A 14,312-nucleotide genomic window follows, 5' to 3' on the forward strand; every position below is an offset into this window, starting at 1 on the left:
TGCTATAGGAACAGCGTACCCCCCCCTTAACCACCTGTGGCCTGGCCCCTTAGGAGGCCTGGGGGCGGCGGCCATCAGTAGGTTTCAGAGTGAACACCCTGACACCACACTGGGGCACGAGGATGGGCAGATGCAGCTCTGCCCCCACTCCCCACAGCCACCACTTGTCCCTCTTCACCTGCTCCCCAGCCTGCCCTGCCAGCATACCCTAACCAAGGCCTGGCCCAGAGCAGAGTCCTACCACCTCCCTCTGTTCCTCCAAGGATGGTGTTAGCTCTGCAGGGAGCTGTATCCTCTACTGCAGGCTCCCAGAAGCTCTGCCCTGGCACTGCCAGCGAACCTGGCACCTCCTGTTCCCTAGCCCCACTTGTAGAGAATGCCTTTCTGGCAGCAGCACCCAGCTCTGGGAGCGGCCACCTAGAGCCCATGGGCCCTGGTCCAGCGTTGCAGGCCCCTGTGATCCTTCAAGCCAGTGCTTTTGGTTTTCAGCACCATCACCAAGCTTCCCCATGCCACAGAACTGCTGCCTGCCGCAGCCCCCCAGCCACCACAAGCCCCCTGGGATCCTTTTACTACCCGGATTGTCTTCCTCCCCACAGCACTGCCCCATAAACCCCCAGTCCTCCCCGGCCCACAATTGAGCCCTGGGCCTTTGAAAAGGAGCTGCCAGGCTCAGAGGAGCCAGGCCTAGCTTCACCCAGCAGGCAAGGGGGAAACTGGGAGACGGGGAAGTAAGTGACCTAACCCCCTTGGTGCCTGGTTGGCATAGGACAGGCAGGAAAGCTAAAGGCAGGAGACAGCATGACCTGGAAGAGCCTTGGAGGTTTTATTGGTGAAGCCAGAGAGAAATCAGAACTGAAAATACCCCAAATAAATAAGTCAGGCAATAAGGGCAAGAGCCAGCGCTGCCCACGGTGCCCCCTACCACTCCACCCAGCTTTGGTACAAGTGAGATCTGAACATTGTGCAGGTCTGGGAGACCTCACTGCCACACAAGGGAAATCAGGGCTGAGCCCAGATCCCCAAACTGAAGGGAGCAGCAGGTGGCACCAGGTGCCAGGATAGCTGGGGAGTTAGGAAATAGAGCTACTTCCAACCCAGGCCAGGGCCACCACAACACTAGGAAAAAAGGTAGAGGCGCCGCTGTTCTGGTGCTAGCAGAGTCCAGCCCCTCCATGGGCCAAGAAGGGCACAGATAGCACCATTTACAGCCAGGCAGGGATGCCAGGAGCCACCCAGGAGTGGCAGGACAGGAGGGAGGACCCCGCATCCCCTCTAAGGCTCAAGTGGAGCCTGGCCAGGACTCCCGCCAACCTGGGCCATGGCAAGAGCCAGCAGTGGATAGCTAGGAGCTTCCATGGCACAGAGGGGCAAGGGCAGTGCCAGGGGAGGGGGAGGGAGGAAGAGTACATGGATGTGTGTGGGGGTGAGGTTTCAACCCAAGCTTCCTTCAGCGGCAGGCAGGGTCCATTGGAGAGCATGGGGCCTAGGCCAAGGCCTTGTAGGCATCCAGGTTGAAGGCTGTGTCCAGGAGGCGCTGCAGCTCTGTAACGTGCGTCTTCTTGTTACCTGTGGCTGGGGCAGCTGCAGGATCACGCCCAGCGTACCTGGGTGGCAAGAGAGGTGTCTGTCAGCTCCACAGTGCCAGGACTCCAGATGGAGACAAGACTGAGAGGCCAGCTGGGATCCCCCCCCAGGTCTGTCCCCCAGGTTGCCACTGCAAGCTGGCGCACACATTCATGTTCGAAGGGGGAGGGCACATCATGCTCTGGGAAATACAGTAATTGTTTAATTGCTTTCCCACCCTTGCCTATGGGGAGACTGAGAAAGCAATGAGAGTACCGTATTTCCCACTGTATCAGAACAGGCAAGGGCAGGAATAGGAAAGCCTGATGCTACTTTGTTTTTCAATGTATAAGATCCCCCTTGCCCCACCCCCAACCACAAGCAGAGGCGGGAGTGAGAAAGCAGTGATGTCACCGTATTTCCCAATGTACAAGACCCCCAATTTCTGGACTCAGCTGTGCCCAGAGTTTCTGTGCCTTGGCAGAGGAGGCACCTTGCCCCCATCCTTGATCCCACAAACCATCCCCTCCCCCAACCAAGGAGTGGGGAGGGGCTCGTACCACACAGGCTTGGCTCGGTTGATGGTGGTGCGTAGGCGTGGCTTGACATAGTCATAGTAGCCCTGGTTCTTGTGCTCCTCCTGGCACCAGGCCAGCTCAGCGTTGGGGTACTTCTCAGCTTCCTGCTGGAGCAGGTCGAAGGGGAAGGGGGACAGCTGTGGAAGGAGAGATGGGCATGGATACAGCGGCCTGGCACTGGGGTTAGAGGATGGAAGTCAGGGCTCCCCGACAGCTTGGATGGGCAACATTATGCTGAGGCTGCTCAGAAGGGATAGAGAACCCATGGGCACCCCATCCTGGAGTCCAATATGCACAGCATCAGCCCTGCTGCCTCTCTAGAGTCTCTGCTACACCATGGCCTCTAGCTTGGGCCTAAAAATCACCTTGGCTTTGGTGCCCAGGGTCAGCTGGGGCACTGGGAAGGGGGAGGGGCAAGAGAAGCTGTGATAGGATGAGGGAAGCCACGATAGCAGAGCAAGGGGGTCCCCAGATGCCTAGGTTTGAGGCACGCTCACCTGCTCCACCCGGGTGATGGCCACCTCAGCCTCCATGTGACGAGCCTTGCGCTCCCGCGTGAGGTCATAGTACACCTTGCCTGTGCAGAACAGCACCCGCCGCACGCCCATTGGGTCCTGGGCTGCCGCACCGGCCTCTGGGATCACACGCTGGAAGTGGGTGCCTGGGAGGAGAGCCAAAGCATGACATTGCCTGTTTGGAGGTAGGGGGGGCATCTTATACTTTGGAAAATATGGTAAAAGGAGAAGTGAGAAAGTAGGGACATTATAATGTTTTCCCAATGTGTAACATGCCCCCACAGGACTATCCCCATCTCCAGCAGAACTGGCTAGAGCAGGGCTGTTCAAGAACACTGTTACTTTACTTCCCATGTACAAGATACACCCCACCCCCACCCCCTCCAAAGAACAGGGCAACAAGAACATGGGGTTACCATAAATCTCCAACATAAGACACCCCCCTCTATAAGACTGTCCCCACCCTGAGAAACCTGGAAAGGGGTGAAAGCAGAAGATAAAAGTGCAGCAATCCAGTTTTTATTCCATTTATTTAAAAAAGCGACCAAAATTCAAGGGTTTCAGCTATTTTTGTTTACTTTGGTGTATAAGACACACCTTTTGTAGGGCAGTCACAGGGGGAAGGATGATGTCATACACCAGGGGGTCCCAACCTTTTTATGCTGCAGACTGGCAAACCACAGACTGGACACACCCCACCCCCCCGAATATACAAAAGGGTTGGCTGCCAGTCCACAGTATGCCGGTTACTTCCGGACTTCTGGTCAAGCAGCCAAGCCTTCTGCGGACCAGCAGCCAGCCCTTCTGCGGACCAGTACCGGGCCATGGCCCAGGAGTTAGGAACCCTGGCGATACACCATGAAGTATGTTACCCCACAAGCACCCCCCTCTCCATGAGGATCTCCAGCTGGGCCCTGGAGCCCTCGCACTGGCTGGGGAGCCCAGCCCAACCCTGGCACTCATTCAGCCACCTTGCAGGCTCCCTGGGGTACTCTGCCCTCAGCCTCATGGGCCCAGTGGCTCAGGGGCAGCAGGATCAGGCAGGCACCAGAGCTAGAACTGGCTGGGGCTTCAGGGGGGCATAGGCAGACCCCTGGGAAGGCCCTGTTGACCCAGAGCCAGTCTGAAGTGGCTCAGCAGGGAGATCTCTGAACAGGAGTATAATCAGGCTCTACCAAGGGCAGCCATGTTTGGGAGTAGACTGCCCCCCTGTGGCATGAACTGGGCATACCTCCATGTTGCTTTAATTTCCCAACCAGACAAGGGCAGAGCTGGGAAAGCAGTGGTATTACCATATTTCCCAGTGAATAAGAACCCTTCCCTGTTCCCAACCTCCCCCCGCAAAAAAAATGTCCCTACCTCCAGGGGACCAGGCAAGAGCAGGGCTCTCAAGGAACAATGTTCTTATTTCCCAGCATGTAAGTTGCTCTACCCAGCACCAGCCCCACAGGATCCACGCCCCCAGCTCCCCCCCCCCGCATTGCTTCATGCACCCTTCATACCTGATAGCATCTCATCAAAGCCAGAGCGAGCCTCAGGGTGACGCAGGAGGGACTTGGGAGTGAAGATAATGAGCTGGAAAGTCATAAGCAAAGCTGTCAGAGTGCACCCAAGTAAGGTGGTGTCAGGCCTGGGCACCATTAAGGCCCCAGCCCCTTGCCAGGGCCCTAAGGCAGCTTCACCCCAGGGACACCGCATCTCCCCCCACCCCCCGGATTCTGGATGCTGACAGCCAAAACCAGCTTCAAAGAGGGGAGTGGAGCCATTGGAGGGGGGTGTAATAGAGTGTGGTTGATGGAGAGGGAAGTCTTGACATCAGAGCTTCTCCGATCTCCAATGGAGAGAAGCAGGGCAGGAAGAATTTGGGACATACCCTTGTTTTGCTTCACTCTCTTCCAGATGATGTTCTAAACCATCCCACAGCATTTGAGCCCTCCTCCTACCTGCCCCGCCTCCACAGTGGGTTTTACCTCCAGTGTAGACACCACTTTGCAGAAAGCCCAGACATATCCACCAGCCCACTGGCAACAGGGATTTGGGCATGGCTGGCTGAGTCACAGCCAGGCTTGGAGGTGGAGGGCAGGCCAGGGCCCCACTCACCGGCTTGCGGAAGGGCAGGAGGATCTGTCTGCGCAGGACATGGAAGAAATTGGCTGGCGTGGAGCAGTTGACCACGATCCAGTTGCAGTCGTACAGCTGACGCACATCACTGAAGTCCTCCAGTTTCTATAGCAAAGGGAGCAGGGTTGGGGGATGAGACCCAGCCTGGAATGTTTGTAATCTTTCCATCCAGCATGGAGATGACCCCTAGGCCAGGGCTAGGCTGGGCTGTGGTAGCCCTGGGCATCAGTGTGGGGCTCATACCAGGGGTCTGTCAGGGGCACACGGAACCTCCAAGGCTGGATCTCCCCACTGGGGTATGAATTTAAAAAAGGTTGGCTTTCCCATCCCTTAGGTGATAGCAAGACTAAGAGAGGAATCCCCAGCTCTGGGCGAACACAACTCCCGAGCCTCATCTACTGACCACCTCTGCTTTGCTCCCCACTAGGGCAGCATCAGACTCTAACTGTCCTGTGAGAAGTGGCAGAGGGATAACATCCTATCCGCATTAAGTAAAGTAGGGAGGCTATGCCCTAGGCCCACCTTTCTCCCCAAGGCTGATGCAGCCCGACACTTACAGGCAGCACATCTGGGTCATCGTTGCACATCTGGAGGAACCGCTCTGGCCTTGCTGATGAATGCTCAGGGCCCTGGAAATGGGGTCAGAAGGCATGGGGGGGGTGAGGTCGGGGTAGAGGGGTGCCAGAATGTACCCCTAAGCACTTCCCTTCTCTTGCAGTGCAGCCAGTCAAATGTCACGTGCCATCAGCATGGGCTTCAAGAGCTTGATATCTTCCCATCCTGGCCGTCAGAAGAGGGACTAGGATAGCTCCATGTCCCAGTGACACAGGGCCTGAACCCCATTGCTGGCTGCTTATAAATGGCTAGACATGACACAGCTGGCACCAACCCATGGTACACAACAGACATCCACATCCTTGGCCTGATGCCTTATCTTCTCACATATCACACTCTGCCCCCCGCCCCACCCCCAAAAGCACATGCCTTGTTTTTGGCGAGACAAATTCCCCCCTCCCCACCTGCCAAGTTATAGCTGCATAGAGCGTGGATACAGCCTAACCTTCAGCTCATTTGCTCACCCCCCTCCACTGGTCAGCCAGAAGCTGAAACCCTAGCTGCTGCAGGAGACTAGACCTCCATGGGCAAATCTGTGATTCTGAAAAGAGCTAAAGACAAGTCTGTAAGGCTGTGAAATTATAGAAGCACAGAAAATTAGGGTTGCCAGGGACCTTGGGAGGTCATTTTGTCCACCCTCCTGCTCAAAGAAATAGGAGAAGAGACAGGCTACCAGCCAGTAGAACTGCCAAGAGAAAGGTTAGCTTGATTAAAGGAACATCAAGGCCATTTAAAAAAAAGGAGAGATAGTTAACATCCATGAGGCAAAGTGTAACGGGCCAGGAAGTGAAATGACTTCCTCAGTTGTATGAACAGAAATGCCGACAGAACAGGAATCAAAGGAGGCTGATTTGATTCTGGGAAGCAAAGAAGCTTCCCTGGTTAAGGAGAATTTGAGAGATGGAGGCCAATTTTTTGGGGGGAGAGGGGGCAGGGGTAAAAAGGTACACATGGTATATAAGATTATTAGAGCAATAGGGCTGGAAGTGACCTGCAGGGGTTTTCATCTAGTTCAACCCCCTTCCTGGAGGCAGGATCAGCCCTGTCCAAACCATCCCAGGCACATCTATCATCTAAACAACTCTTTGTAAAAACTACCATCAGCCCTGACAGAGCACAAGACATCACACCTGACTCTGCCACAGGGAAAGCAGGGGGACTACTGTGGCCGATGCCCTGCTGCTGTAAAAGGACACTCAGGATCCCAGGCCAAGGCCATGCCTCACACTATGGAGAAAGGCAGGCTCCCCCTACACCCCAGTCTGACCAGGGAGAAAAATTCCTTCCTGACCCTACATGCAGCAGTCTCAGCCTGACTGAAGGAGCAAGACCCTCTAGCCAGAAAACCTCCAGCTTTGGTCCCAGCAGAAACACTGGCACAGCCCAGTCACTACCCCCAGCCTGGGCTACAGCAAACACCCAATGTCTTCAATGGAGGTTTACAAACCCCCAGACACATGGAACAGAAAGCAGGGGGTAACCAGCATAGCCCAGAAGCCTGGGAAATTCCCATGATAGAACATAGGCATCACTATGCCTAGATAATTCCTGACCAGTGCCTGTCCAACTTCTCCTTGAACACCTCTAGTTATGGAGAGTCCACCCCTTCTCTGCATGTCCATTCTACACACTCCTTGCTCTACCAGGGAAGAAGTTTTTCCTGAAATCCAACCTAAATTTGCTTTACTGAAACTTCAAGCCATTGCTCCATGTCCTGCTCATTGCAGCAAGAGAACAGGTGCTTTTCTTCTTCATGGCAGCCCTACAAGTCTTTGAAGACTGCTATTATGTCCCTTCTCCGAGTGAATATGGTACTTCCAGGAAACGCCTGGCTCTAGCTGTCCAGGGGAGGGGTCCTTACCATGCCCTCCATGCCATGGGGCAGCAGCAAGACAATGCCATTTTGCCGGACCCATTTGGCCTGCCCAGGGCAGATGAACTGGTCGATGATGCACTGGGCTGTGTTGTGGAAGTCACCAAACTGGGCTTCCCAGAGGACCAAGGAGTTGGGGCTGGCCATGGCAAAGCCCAACTCGAAGCCTGTGGAAGATGTGGAGGTTAGCAGGACACTCATGCTACAGGGCAATACCAAGCTCAGTTGTCAGCCCCCTCCTGCAGCTTGGTGCCCACTCACCCAGAACACCATACTCTGAGAGGGAGCTGTTACAGACTGTATAGGAGGCTTGGTTGGGCCATAAGTGGTTCATTGGGATGCAGGTCCTCTTATCCACGTTCTGGTCATGGAGGATGTGGTGGCGGTGGCTGTGGGGAGAGGCAGAGGGGGCAATCACTAGCACGTTCCCCTCTACCAGGAGGTGCCAGGGCTGGGCAGCTCCAAGATGGCACCCATGGGTTAGGTGCTGCAATGGGGACCTCTTCATGGGCCTTCCAAGAGGACTCTATCCCCTGCACCTGTCAGCCAGAGGGACGTACCTGAATGTGCCCCTCTCAACATCCTGGCCACTGAGACGCACATGGATGCCCTCCTTGAGGAGGGAGCCAAAGGCCATGTACTCTGCCAGGGCCCAGTCCACCGTCCTAGTCTTCACCATCTCCCCACGAGTCTTCAGGATGCGGCTCAGGCCTGTCAGACAAGATACCAGTTGTTGTCTGCTTGGGGGGAGGGGTGGGGGGGAAGCCGATGGAGGCACCATACAGGGCCATAATTAATTAGTCACAAGGGGCTTGATTTGCAGTCATTAGGCCAAGTCACTGAGCCACCTGGATTCCTTGTAGATGGAACATCAGATCATGGCCCAACCCGAGTGCCCTGGGCTGCAGAAGCTCTGTCAGTTTCCTCACTGCCTTCCCTGTGCTGTGTAGGGCCCCTCTGTTCCCCCACAGACCAGTACATGGCATCACCCTGCAGGCCACACCAGCATCGAGGCTGCTTTGTGGAGCTTCCACCCCGACACATCATAGAGCCCCCACCTCCGTGGATAGTGAAGTCCTCCACAGGCACCGAGCTGGCCACGCTGCCAATATGGGTCAGGTCTTCCTCACTCAGGCCTGTGGAAGGGCAGGTCATGCTCCGGGGCTGCCCATCCAAGGTAAAAAAGCCTGGAGGGGAAAAGGAGACAAAGTTCAGAACCTATGTCCAACAAAGATGCGGGTTTAGGTATGAACAGCAACTCATGCCCCTGGCAGCTGATGGGGGAGCAGCAGAAGCAGCAGCAGCAGCAGCAAGTGGGGGAGTTCCCGCAGATGCCGCTGGTGCTGTTGGGGGGGGGGGGGGGGGGCACCAAAATCAAGGGTTGGCAACCACCTGCAGCCACCACTGGCAGCGTCAGAGGCCAGCAGGGATCACTGACCACCCGTAGATGCTGCTGGCAGTGTCAGTGTCAGGAGGGCAAGTGGTGACCACCAACTGTGTCAGCAGTGCCTTTTTGTAGGGGATGCACCGCCACACTCAGGGGGTGCATGTGCACCTGCATGCACCCCTTATGTGTTGCCCCCGGGTTTAGAGATGCCAAGGCCATACAGAACCCCAAGTCTGCAAAAGGGGTGGCTGTCCATTTCTGAGCTGAGGCCACAACTCTGTGGACACAGGAACGACCTGTGCGTTGTTGCCTGCCCCACAGCTGTGAGGGGCCATCAAGAAGGGGAAGCTACTCACCAGGCCAGGGAGAGTCCAGCCAGTGCTTGATGTGTAGGATCTTCTCATCCTTGGACCTGGCATGGGCTTCTTCACAGATCTTGTCATACTTGGCAATCTCCTCCTGGGAGACAGAAGGCTGGGGGTGAGGGCCACTTCTGGCATCCACCCACCCACATATCACCCAGCCCCAGAGACAAAGCTGTCCCCAGCCCTGGTTTCAATTGCCAGCTCCCAGCAAGCAAAGAAAACTCCAGAAGGAGTGAAAGATGGCCTTCAGCAGCATGGACGCAAGGGCCAAGCTGGCAGCACTGCCCAGTACCATGGAAGGACTGGCTTATCTGACAGCTGCCTGGCCTACCCAACCCCAGCCTCAAGCCAGTCTGATCACACCGACTTCAGAGATGCAATCAAGCATGTTACTCCTACATGGCGCCCACCACTGCAAGCTCCAGCACCCCCAGGGCACCAGCCAGGTCTATGAAAGTTTGCCCCCAGGCCCAAGAAATGCCACAAAACATGGCTGTGCCCAACTGGCCACCATCCTCTCGCCAGCTGTTGCTGCCATCCCATAAGGGGGTGGTGAAGAGGGCACCCCCCATTGTAGACCTAGCATTTTCCAAGAGGGAGCTTTGAGTCTACTGAGGGGCATCTCAATTCTAGAAAGGTTGAGAACCAATGATCTATTCCAACCCCCTTCCTATGGGTGATCCTGCCTCAGGCAGGGGGCTGGACTAGACGTGACCTCTGGAAGTCCCCGCTTCTCTGTGACTCTAAGTGCGTGAGAGGAAGCAGATCTTGCTCTCAGGGAAGCAGGTGATCCCTTGGGAGGATTCCCAAGTGCCTGTACCTCATACTCTGGCTGATTCACCACGCCCTGGGAAATCAGCAGCTCAGCATATTTCTGCAGCACAGGCTTCTGCTTCCGGATCTGTTTGTACATCAGTGGCTGGGTGAACATGGGCTCATCCATCTCATTGTGGCCGTTGCGCCTGTAACATACCTAACAAGGCAAAGGGGCCATTAGAAGTTGCCAGCCAATGCTGCCCTGCGTGCCCAGAGCTGCACACAATGCACTGGCTAGGAAGGAAGCCTCACTCATGAGGTCCTGCACTTAGTTTCTGCAGAGCCGTGTTGTAGTGGACACAGGGCAAAACCAGAAGACAGTCTGCCATTGACTATCAATACCCAGCAGACCATCAGGGTCCTCAAGAGGGTTACACTAGTGCCACCCCAACCTCCAAACAGCACTGCCTTTTACTAAACCAGCCCAGCCCAGCGCCAAGGCTGGGGATTCTCAGGACAGCCTGTTCTGCGGCTTTCCTTCCATTACTACTTCTTCTGGCATGCCTTCACTTCCCACTGAGATCCAGAGAAGAGGGACTTGAACAAGCCACCAAACATGTACAGCACATCTATCATAGCTTGCTTGGATATAGCTTTTATACTGCTCTGCCAACACACAACACCTTGCAAGCCAAGACAAGGCGGTGAGACCTTTCACCTATTCCTTATTTTCATCCGTGTCTACAAGTCTCTTCCCCTCTACACTGGATCGAGAGCATCTTCCATTCTGTTTCCCACCTCAAGGCAGCCAGATGGTTTCCTGCAGGAGCTATTTGTGTGCCCAGCATTGTGGTATGTTGGGGAAAACTTTTCCTTTCCAAATAAACCCACGTGAAAAAGCTAATCTGGGAGGATTATGGGTTGCAAATAAAACTAGCTATAAAAGGGATTGCGGAGGTCAAGGGCTGAGCACATTCATTCACATCCCCATGCAGGCTGGTAATGTGTGCTCTGTCATTGGTTTGCTACCTATGGCCTGTTGTGGCCCCTGATCAGAGCTAGCAGAGGTGTTGTAGACTGGCCTTATCAGCTGTTACATCCACAAATGACTCTAGGGGCTTTTATTTTATCTGAGGAAGTCCAAGACAAGCCAAAGTGACTAGAGATTGGTTTATGGGGATACTGGCAAATTGGATACGTCACCAAGAGCAGCTACACCCAGATACAGCTCAGACAAAAAATCACTTGTGGTCTTGGTCTACCTGGGAGGGGAACAGATGGCTTCTTTCCTCCTTGAAGGTAGGCCGATCCCAGGACTGACACCTAGAACTGAGGGGTTTGGAGTCTCAGCACCCCCTCAACATAGTCTTAAAACAAAGGGTTAAACAGACATGGCCATGGACCAAAATCCCCTGCAAATGGGATAAAGACCCAAAGTTGCTACTTCCCCACTGGCGAGGGCCCTGGCTCAACCCCAGCCACCTACCAGGTCCACAACAACATCCTTGTGAAAGGTGCTCCTCCACTCAGCTGCCACGTTGCACACATACACCACAGCCTCAGGGTCATCAGCGTTGACGTGGAAGATAGGTGCGTTAACCACACGGGCCACATCGGTGGGGTAAGGTGAGGAACGGGCCATGCGTGGGTCCGTGGTGAAGCCAATCTGAGGCGAGAGGGTGGATAAAGAAGGGCTCGGAGAAGGGAGGCACATGAGGGGCTCAGGTCAGTCAGGGGTGGGCAAGGAGGTACCTCCACGTATCAGATATTGGAAGGTGGCAGGGGGGGAAAAATGGACATGGCGGCTTTGGTGTTGGGGGCAACCTCCAGGCCAGTCACTGGCACAACGAAAAAGGCAAGTCTTGGGGGTTCCTTACTGAATACTTCCCCTCACCTAGCTACTGGACATGGAGGTACTATGGCAGGCCAGGCCAAGAAGCTGCCAGACAAGCTCCTTCTGCCTGCCAGCTCCTTGAGCTAAAGGCACTAGCCTTCTGTGCCAAGAATAGAAGTGTGGAGACTGTCAGGTGGCCAGGGCTTCTTCCCCTTCTCTCCCCCACTGCCTGTGGCCACACAGAGAAAGGGATGGAGTCCTGTCTGCAGCTGGAGCTACAGTTTTGACCCCTTTCACAGCTGAACTGATGGACAGAGCCTCACCTTCAAGGTAACTGAGCTGCAAAACAGAGTTAAAACTGTAGCTTTAGCATGAGAAAAGGTGGGGGGTGGGGAGCAGGGGGCTAAGATTAGGCCCTGTCCACTCTGTGCGGCCATAACTCTGAAAGAAGTAAAGACTTCTTCATTCTGCTTTCCAAGAGTGGCTGATTTGGGTGGTACATGAGATATGAGAAAATACAGCAACTGAGCTGAGTTTGGAACTGCTACAAAAAGAAGGAAGTGAAAGCTGGGGAGGTGGGAAGAGGATTAAAACAGAGTCCACAGGAAAGGCTGTGTATGCAAGAGGGGAGATTGGAGAAAGACTTGTTCACCAAGAGATCAAAAAATTCCATTTCCTGTCCCATCAGTCTCTGCTCAGACACCCGCCCCCCCAGTATAAAGGCACCAAGGAACAGTCATATCCAACAAATTCCTCCCAGCTCCAAGCAAGACCAGGGCACACTAGAGTGGCCATTTTCAGAGGCACAGCCTCCGCTGGCATGAGCCTGGCTGGGGTAACTGGCTCCCCAAAGGACTCGCAGCCCTTTTGAAAGGTGTCACGAGGAAGCTATGATCCCTTGGGGAACCATGGTTGGGTCAGGAGTTGACAAGTGTCCCAGTGCTCCTGCTCTCTCAAAGCCAGAGGGTCCTGGCTACAGCCTCTTGCCTCCCCATTCAAGCCCAGACTGATGCCACACAGAAATCATATAAAATGAGGGCTGGAAGGGACCTCAGGAGGTCATCTAGTCCCACCCCCCTGCCCAAAGCAGGGGAGAGGATTGGGGCTGGTCCACCTCCCTAGCCCTCCCTGGGTTTCTGATACATTTGGAGTCAGGAAGGAACCTGACCCCCTGGTCATACAGGTAAAGGGCTGGAGGGGTTTCACCTGCCTCTGTAGTGGGGGCACAGCCTCTACTTGAGAATATATTAACAACCTTTTATAGGAGTAGGGTACTGCCCCACCACCACCCTGCTTGACTAGTGGCCAGCTCAGTTGTGATGTTGTGCTCCACCAGGGCTGACGGTAGTTTTACCAAGTGTTTAGATGATGGATGCATTTGGGATGATTTGGACAGGGCTGATCCTGCCTCAGGCAGGTGGTTGCACTAGATGTGATCTCCAGAGGTCCCTTCCACCCCCACTGCTCTAGGACTATGGTAAGATTTTTCTGAGGAGACGAATCGGAGTCCTAGAAGTTCCCATCCCTCTGGTTCCACCCCTACCCTCCTCCCAGCCACCACTGCCTCCACCTTGGCTCACATAATAGAGCCCAGGCATTAAAGGGGAGAACAGCCTGGCATGAGGCCGCTTACGGCACGGTGTCACCATGCTCCAGTCACCAGCTTCTCCTTCCTCCATGGCCTCACCATTACCTGGTTGTTCACCACCACGTGCACAGTCCCATGAGTGGTGTAGGATGGTAGGTCACTCAAATGGAAGGTCTCATACACTATGCCCTGCCCAGCGAATGCTGCATCTCCGTGCAAGAGGATGGACATCACCTGTGAGGGGAGGAGACAAAGGGAGCAGAATCAATGAAGGTGGCCTGATGACCTCCCTATAGCATGGAAGTCCCTCAAGTTAGGAGCAGGGGAAGGGTTATCAGCTGGCATGGGGCATTGACTGAGAGCCCACAGAAAGTCATGAGATGCCTCCTTGGACCCATCATCTGCACAACCTGACTCTTAACCCATGGACAACTATACTAGTGGGGAGGGCCTCAGGCTGATGGCTTCAGGTACCAATAAGGTCTGGCTTTGGGAGGTGGGATTTGAGTAGACAAGGGGAATGTCAGGCTGGGCAGGGCTCCAATTCATAGACTGTAAGTCTGGAAGGGACCTTGGAAGATCATCAGGTCCAGCCCCCTGCACCAAGCAGGAAAGATAACCAGGGGTCAGGTGACCCCAGGAAGGTGACTGCCTAGTCTCCTCTTGAAGATTTCCAGGGTAGGCGATTCCATCACTTCTGGAGGAAGCTTATTCCACAGTCTGGACACCCTGACTGTGAAGAAGTTTTTCCTTATGTTGAGCCTGAAATCGATTTTCCAGGATTGGCCACCATTACTCCTGGTTTTCCCCTTGTGTGCCCTGGTGAACAGTTGCTCACCTTCATGCGCTCTCCTAGTGTAGTGGTAAGCTGCTACCACGTCCCCTTCTCAGCCTTCTTTTCTTCTGGCTGAAGAGTCCCAGATCCCTCAACCTTTTCTCGTATGACTTGTCTTCTAAAACTCTGATTATATGGGTGGCCCTTCCTTAGACTCCAACAAGGACGTGGACAAGCTTGAGAAGGTGTGGTGCCCAAAACTGGACACAGTACTCCAGCTGCCATCTCAGTGCCAAGTAGTTCCCTGCACCCACAAAAGCTATCCCCCAAAATAATACT

The 14,312-nt window shown here is 54.6% G+C and overlaps 1 protein-coding gene across 5 annotated transcripts in view; it reads right to left on the minus strand.

Moving 5' to 3' along the window:
* Window positions 1-802: 802 nt before the first annotated feature.
* The window catches only part of OGDH (oxoglutarate dehydrogenase), a 68,841-nt gene continuing 55,331 nt past the window's right edge, over window positions 803-14,312 (minus strand). For all 5 annotated transcript variants that reach the window (XM_090054886.1, XM_090054885.1, XM_090054883.1 and 2 more), the window contains 14 exons: window positions 13,304-13,432; window positions 11,263-11,442; window positions 9,841-9,993; window positions 9,012-9,114; window positions 8,327-8,455; window positions 7,829-7,979; window positions 7,530-7,657; window positions 7,257-7,435; window positions 5,338-5,409; window positions 4,760-4,885; window positions 4,162-4,234; window positions 2,642-2,805; window positions 2,127-2,281; window positions 803-1,607 (listed from right to left, as the gene is read on the minus strand). In XM_090054886.1, coding sequence (XP_089911012.1) covers window positions 1,487-1,607; window positions 2,127-2,281; window positions 2,642-2,805; window positions 4,162-4,234; window positions 4,760-4,885; window positions 5,338-5,409; window positions 7,257-7,435; window positions 7,530-7,657; window positions 7,829-7,979; window positions 8,327-8,455; window positions 9,012-9,114; window positions 9,841-9,993; window positions 11,263-11,442; window positions 13,304-13,432 — 1,863 coding nt within the window. In that variant the 3' untranslated portion in view covers window positions 803-1,486. The remainder of the gene's footprint in view (window positions 1,608-2,126; window positions 2,282-2,641; window positions 2,806-4,161; window positions 4,235-4,759; window positions 4,886-5,337; window positions 5,410-7,256; window positions 7,436-7,529; window positions 7,658-7,828; window positions 7,980-8,326; window positions 8,456-9,011; window positions 9,115-9,840; window positions 9,994-11,262; window positions 11,443-13,303; window positions 13,433-14,312) is intronic.

Source organism: Crocodylus siamensis, chromosome 6 (assembly GCF_052110815.1).
Source record: "Crocodylus siamensis isolate JL-2025a chromosome 6, ASM5211081v1, whole genome shotgun sequence".
Classification (NCBI taxonomy): domain Eukaryota; kingdom Metazoa; phylum Chordata; order Crocodylia; family Crocodylidae; genus Crocodylus; species Crocodylus siamensis.